Source organism: Octopus bimaculoides, chromosome 26, assembly GCF_001194135.2.
Source record: "Octopus bimaculoides isolate UCB-OBI-ISO-001 chromosome 26, ASM119413v2, whole genome shotgun sequence".
Lineage (NCBI taxonomy): Eukaryota > Metazoa > Mollusca > Cephalopoda > Octopoda > Octopodidae > Octopus > Octopus bimaculoides.
Window position 1 is genome coordinate 12,536,305 of NC_069006.1, and position 7,013 is coordinate 12,543,317.

Here is a 7,013-nt window from a genome sequence, read left to right on the forward strand (position 1 = left end):
ATGAGATGCACCATTTTGAGCGTGGTCATTGTCAGTACCGCCTGACTGGCTCCCGTAGGATTTTCGAGCGAGATCGTTGCCAGTGCCCCTGGACTGGCTTGTGCGGGTGGCACATAAAAGACACCATTTCGAGCGTGGCCGTTTTCGTGCGGGTGACACGTAAAAGCACCCACTACACTCTCGGAGTGGTTGGCGTTAGGAAGGGCATCCAGCTGTAGAAACTCTGCCAAATTAGACTGGAGCCTGGTGTTGCCATCCGGTTTCACCAGTCCTCAGTCAAATCGTCCAACCCATGCTAGCATGGAGAGCGGACGTTAAACGAACGATATATATATATTTATGTATTTGGTATTTTGTTCAAATTTAATATTCTATCATTAACTTTCACTAATCCCATTCTTTTTTCTTGTTCCAGAGTCAAGGGGCCATTATCAAACTCTGTGGAATTTTCCAAAGTATACAACTGTCCTTCGGGCAGTAACATGAACCCAGTGCACAAATGCCAAGTTTGGTAAACACCGTTTCATTCATTAGCACCATCAGAGTGACTTCTATATTCACCATACAAGCAGTTAACACTGATAAATGCAACTTGCAGCTCATCTTCTCAGATCCCTTGAAAGGAAACACAGTCATGGTTCAACTTCTAACTTCAGCTTACCCCTTTTCTCTCTCTTTCTCCCTCTCTCAATGATGTATGAGCTGTGATTTAGGGAGTTCAAGTGGTCGCAGTGGTGGTGGTGGTGGTTGTTATACCTTGTTGTTAATTCAGTCTTGTACACAATGTTATTTTGGTAAAAGGATGGGAAAGTTTACACATGGTGGTAGTGGTGGTGTGGTGATGGTATTGGTTGTGTGGTAGTGGTGCAGTAGTATCAGTGGAAGTGGGGTGAGTCAGGGGCAGGGTAGTAAGGAGAAGTATTTATATCAGTGTGTGGTGGCTGTTAGAGAAGGAGAGAGAGAGAGATCAGAAGTGGAATGTTGTTCTGCAGTTGGCAATTGTGAAATTTGATCAGGGGGTTGCTTGAAAAGGGCTGACACAGGATCAAACAATAACTCCAGATAGACCAACAGTAACATAGTCCTAGAAATGTTATGGCTCAAAAAAACACCACATGGTGGACATGGCTGAAACACATCTGATCACAGGTCTACTCTATTATCAGGGCTGATCTGGATCTAAGCAACAATTCTTGAAGTTCAACACACCAGGGTTCAATTCCTGGTGAAGTTGGATATTTTTTTTCCACAGACAACTATTTTTGAATAAACAAATTTCCAACCCAAGCCAAGGAACAACTGTCATTGCCCCACACCCCACATTTAACCAGAAGGACTGAAAGTTCTTTCAGACTGGGTTAGGGTTACTTAGGTTGTGATCATGGATGTAAGTCATTTGAACTGACCCTGACAAACCTTCTCAAATAGTCAACCCCTGAATAAAGAAACCTTTGTTACCATTTTCTTGTTAAAGTGCAACACTGCCTTCATTTCGGTTTTGAAGGTAGTGAAGTATTTAGTAAAATAACTGTCATTTATTAAATTAGTGTTTGGAATATCAGTTAACATAGAATTTTGATGGAATGTTTTACTCTAGGTTCACTTTAACCCTTTTGTTACCATATTTCTGTTGAAATATCCTGCCTCTGTTTCTATTAATTTTGAAGATAATGAAGAATTTAGTAAATTAACTTTATGTTTAAGTTGGTGTTTGGAACACATTTTGAGGGAAAGTTTTGACGTAGATCATGTTAAAACCAGAAGTTTATATTATAGAACCAGGTGTGGTCTCAGGCAGGTTGGGAGTAAAATGGTTAAAGAACATGGTGACAGTCCATAAATTTCACATAGGGATCTGGCTCATTGCAAAACACAGAGGATGAAACAGAGAGTGAATGTGGGACAGGGGTAGGGGAAAGGGAGAGGATTTAATCTTATTGATTCTTCTTCAGCTGTAATTAACACAGATGGGAAGTGGTGTTAATGCCTGGCCGAAACATATAAAGCTCAGACTAAACACAAAGAAAATACCGACAAAATTCATTTCTTGGATGTAAGAAATGTATATGGGTGGGGTGTAAGAGAAGGGAGAGGTGTGATTGATTTATTGATCTGGCAATGATAGATTAACCTTTCTGATACCAACCAGCTCAAGACTGTCCCTGGTTTTAAGATACACAATTGATGTTTTAAAGTGATTTAAATTAAAACCTTCCATCAAAATTTCATATCAATTTATGTCCCAAATACCAGCTTGATAACAACAAAAGTTATGTAACTAAATTCTTATTTATTTTTTTAAATAATTGAAACAAAGATGATTGATTTCAACAGAAATATGATAACAAAAGCATTAAAATGATCTAAATTAAAACCTTCCATCAAAATTTTATGTTAATCGTTGTTCCAAATACTAGTTTATAAATGGCAAAGTTATTTTACTAAATTCTTTATTATTTTCAAAATAAATTGAAACAAAAGTAGTTTGTTTCAACAGAATTAAGGTAACAAAAGGGCTAAATGTCATTTTGTTAAGACATTTCTGGGATTTTGAAGAAAAACCAAAGATCTTATGGCAAACTGAAAGGTTTGACATTGTCCTTAGTGTTTAAGGCCTGAATGACATTGTTTGAAGTATTGTTAGTATTGAGAATGTATAGAATCAGAAGAAATAATGCCAAGCATTTTTGACCAATGCTCTAACGATTCTGCCAATATAACACTGGTGTGCTCCCTTGCAACTCAATGCTCTGGGCTTTATTGAATTTATTGACAGCAACAGATTGATTAGAATTGGGCCTCTTGACCAGCAGTACTCAACTGTGGCTCCAAGGGCTGCATGCAGTCTTCAAGCATCTTTCCAGCAGCCTCTGACCATTTTCCCTCTATAATTACGATAAATTTTTCTTTAATTGACTTCAATCAAGGTTTTGGATCTAGCCCAGGTATTAAGTTTGAAAACCATTGGCCTAGACCTTTAAGGACCCATAGGCAATGCACAGCATGCCCATGCCTTAAGAAATCACTGACTCAGAATATACACTCCTTCTAAGGATGTATATTCTAGGTGGGGGTAGACAAACACTACACACACTGACATTCACCCCTTCCCATCACTGTTACACTCCCCTTTTGCAAGGGAGCACACCAGTGTTATATTGGCAGAATCGTTAGAGCATTGGTCAAAAATGCTTGGCATTATTTCTTCTGATTCTATACATTCTCAGTTCAAATCTTGCTGAGGTCAACACTATCTTTCATCTTTTCAGGTTTGATAAAATAAAGTACAAACTGCAGGTACCGATAGGAAGGATGGTGGCGGGTGGGGGGGTCAATGAAATCAACTAGCCTCATCCTCTCAAAATTGCTGGCCTTGTGCCTTAATTAGAAATCAGTAGTTTAATTGAACTGAATTAGTTTTTCACAATAGCAAAGATATATAGAGAAATATAAAGGAGATGTGAAGGTGTGTAGAAATGAGTTAATATGAATAACAGGGTACATAGCAAGGATTATAGGGGTTTGTAGAAAGATATATATAGCCAGAGATATTGGGACAGAATGGGTAGGAAGTGATGGAGGGGAGGAGCTGCAGTGAGAGGAAACATTTTCATCAGAACTGAAAGTAGTATTAATAAGAATTCCATGGGATAGCTCTGTGTGTGTGTGTGTGTGTGTGTGCGCGCGTATATGTGTATAATGTCAAGACAAGGAGATATTAACATACATATGCTCACAAACACATACATACATAAGTGTGTGTGAGTGTGTGTGTGTATGTATATATATATATATATATATATATATATATATATACACACACACACACACACACACACGAGGGGCGCTCAAAAGTTTATGGCTTTAGGTAAAAGAAAATAGTTTTATTGAGATCACTTTTTTTATGGCCAGACACAATTCTTGTTGCCAATCCTGACTGGTTCCAAGCAAGGAAATAGTTGTCCATGGCAGACATGTTGCCAGAGAATATTCAAAATGGATGACACTACTTGAATGGCAGTAACAGTTTACATAATGTCAAGACACATACATACACAAGTATATATATATATATATATATATATATATATATACACGGGGGCGGGGTGCTCAAAAGTTTATGGCTTTAGGTAAAAGAAAAATACAGGAGGATCAGTTAATTATGATTTTATTCAATATATTCCCCTCACACTTATTGCAGTGGTCCTTCAGTTTTTTCTAAACCCTGTAAAAAGAACTCAGAAGGTTGGGCTTTCATCCAGGGTTCTGTGGCAGCAATCACTTCTGAATCAGAGTGAAATTTCATTCTCTTTAGTTGTGGAAAGAGGTGATAGTTGGAGGGTGCCAAGTCAAGAGAGTAAGGTGGGTGGTCTACCAATTCAAAGCCAAAGTCACATGTTTTCCATAGAGTTTCGTGTGCTGTGTGTACTAGTACACCGTCCTGCAAAAACAGGACATCATGGCTCAGCTTCAAAGCTTCATGCAGTTTGTCCAACTTGTAGTATTCTGCATTGATGGTGCAACCCTTTGGCAAGTATTTCATGAGGAGTACCCTGTCTTTGTCCCAGAACACTGAAACCAGAATCTTTCCAGATAACTTCTGGATCTGAAACTTCTTGCGGTGCGATGAACTGCTGTGACACCACTCCACTGATTACTGCTTGGTAAGGGGATCATATGAATGAAGCCATGTTTCATCCACGATGACTAAACGAGCCAAAAAATCAGCCTCTCCCACTGCAAACTGGCCCAAAATCGCCTTTAATGTCATCAATCTGATGCACTTCTGATCTGCATTCAGGCATTTCAACACCCATTCTGTGGAAAGCTTTTTCATGTCCAGAATGTTGTGGATGATGTGACCAACTCTTTCGCGGGAAATCCTCAAAGTCTCTGCTATGGCTTTAGCTGAAATCCGGTGGTCCTCAAGAATCATGACATGAACAGCATTGGCTTTGTCCTCTGTGGCCACAGAAGTTGGCTGTCCTGACCGGGCTTCATCTGTGACCTCAAAATGACTAGTCTGAAACTTTGACACCCAGATTTATACTAAGGACTAAGATGGGCAGCCATTCTTCAAGACTTCCTTCATCTTGCCATGGATTTCCACCACTCCTTTTCTTTGCAAAAAGAGGAACTTCATGACTGCCTGTGCCTCAGTTTTACCAAAATCCACTGTAGAAGTTGCCATTGTGCATTAAATCTGCAAAAAAAGGGAAGGCTATAATCTATACCATCATGATATTTTGCATATCTTCCTCCGTAAAAGTTACAGTTCTTACCCTTTCATGATAGACTTAAAGACAGGAACTTTTCAGCACCCCCTTATATATATATATATATATATATATATATATATATATATATATATATATATATATATATATGGAAGGCGGGCGTTAAACAATGATGATGATGATATATATATATAATTTAGTCATAAGGATTCATTAGAGTCTAGGCACATCAACACATAGGATGCCAGAAATGGCTAGGCTCAATAATATAGAGCTCACAGTGAATTAAACAAAATTGAAGACATCAAGCATTGGTAGGATATTGTAGATATGCAAGTACTGAATTTGACTTAAGCAGTAGATCCAACTCTGGAGTTTGTGTGTGTGTCGACGTATATACATACACACACACATGTACACACCTTTATATATTGACCTGATGCCTCCTGTGGTTACTTCAAATTTCCCAAATATTCTGTCAGTTGTTAACACAGACCTCATAAATAACATAACACTTGTATGTGTGAATCATGTGACCTGTGTTAGCCAATGAAATGATGATGTGTTGACACCATCTTAGATTACTGTCTATCATTAGTGATCAGCATGACCTTGAGACAAATGAATCATTTGACAAAGATTACATTGATAATTACTTTGAAATTCTGGCTATGTAGCCTCCATCAGACAATTTGATAAAGGCCACATAACTGAAACTTCAAAGTGATTATCAATCTTTTGTGTAAAAATAAAATAGGTGTGCGTGTGTATAGATAGATATATTGATAGACAGATAGATTGATATACACACAAATAGATGATTATGTATGTATATCAATTTATTATGCGTTGATTATGCACAACAGTATTTTGGATAATCTAAAAACTACGTAGGTAATAGTATACAATTTTAAATTTTAAGCTTCAATGTGAATTATAAACAAATTTGGAAGGATATATATATATATATATATATATATATATACACACACACAGGGTGTCCACAAAGTTTGGCTACATGGAGTAAATAAAATTATAACATAAACAATTAAACATAAGAAATAATAATTTCTTAAAGTATGTGTTAATCCCCATGTGGGTACATGGAGTAAATAAAATCATAACATAAACAATTAAATATAAGAAATAATAATTTCTTAAAGTATGTGTTAATCCCATAACATAAACAATTAAATATAAGAAATAATAATTTCTTTAAGTATGTGATAATCCCCATGTACCCAGACTTTGTGGACACCCTGTATACACACACACACACACACACACACACATATATCATCATTACATCTTTACATATATATTTATACACACACACACACATATCATCTTTATGTTTGCTTTCCATTCTGATATCAGCTGGATGTTTTGAGAGGAACCAATGTGTCACTTTGAGCATGCTTTCTATAGCTGGTTTCTCTTCCTGATACCAGGGTGTATTGGGTGCTGTTGTCATGGCACCAAGCAGAAGCAAGATCACTTTGTAACTTGCAAGACTAAAGAGCTTCCTAAACCTGAGAAGAGGAAGGGTAATGTCTTTATGCAATATTACACACACACACACACACACACAAACAATGCTCATATATATGTATGTATGTATTTATGTATGCTAAACAAGCATGGCTGTGTAGTTAAGAAGCTTGTTTTGCAACAATGTTGTTTCTGGTTCAGTCCCACAGTGCAGCATCTTGAACAAGTGTCTTCTACTATAGTCCCTGGTTGACCAATGCTTTGTGAGTGAATTTGTTGGAGGGA

At 37.4% G+C, this 7,013-nt stretch overlaps 1 protein-coding gene across 1 annotated transcript in view; it reads left to right on the forward strand.

Annotated features, from left to right (window-relative positions):
- Nucleotides 1-1,287, forward strand: part of LOC106880529 (neprilysin-1) — a 69,673-nt gene extending 68,386 nt beyond the window's left edge. The window contains exon 19 of the mRNA XM_052976912.1: nucleotides 416-1,287. Coding sequence (XP_052832872.1) covers nucleotides 416-515 — 100 coding nt within the window. The 3' untranslated portion in view covers nucleotides 516-1,287. The remainder of the gene's footprint in view (nucleotides 1-415) is intronic.
- The last annotated feature ends 5,726 nt before the right edge of the window (nucleotides 1,288-7,013 follow it).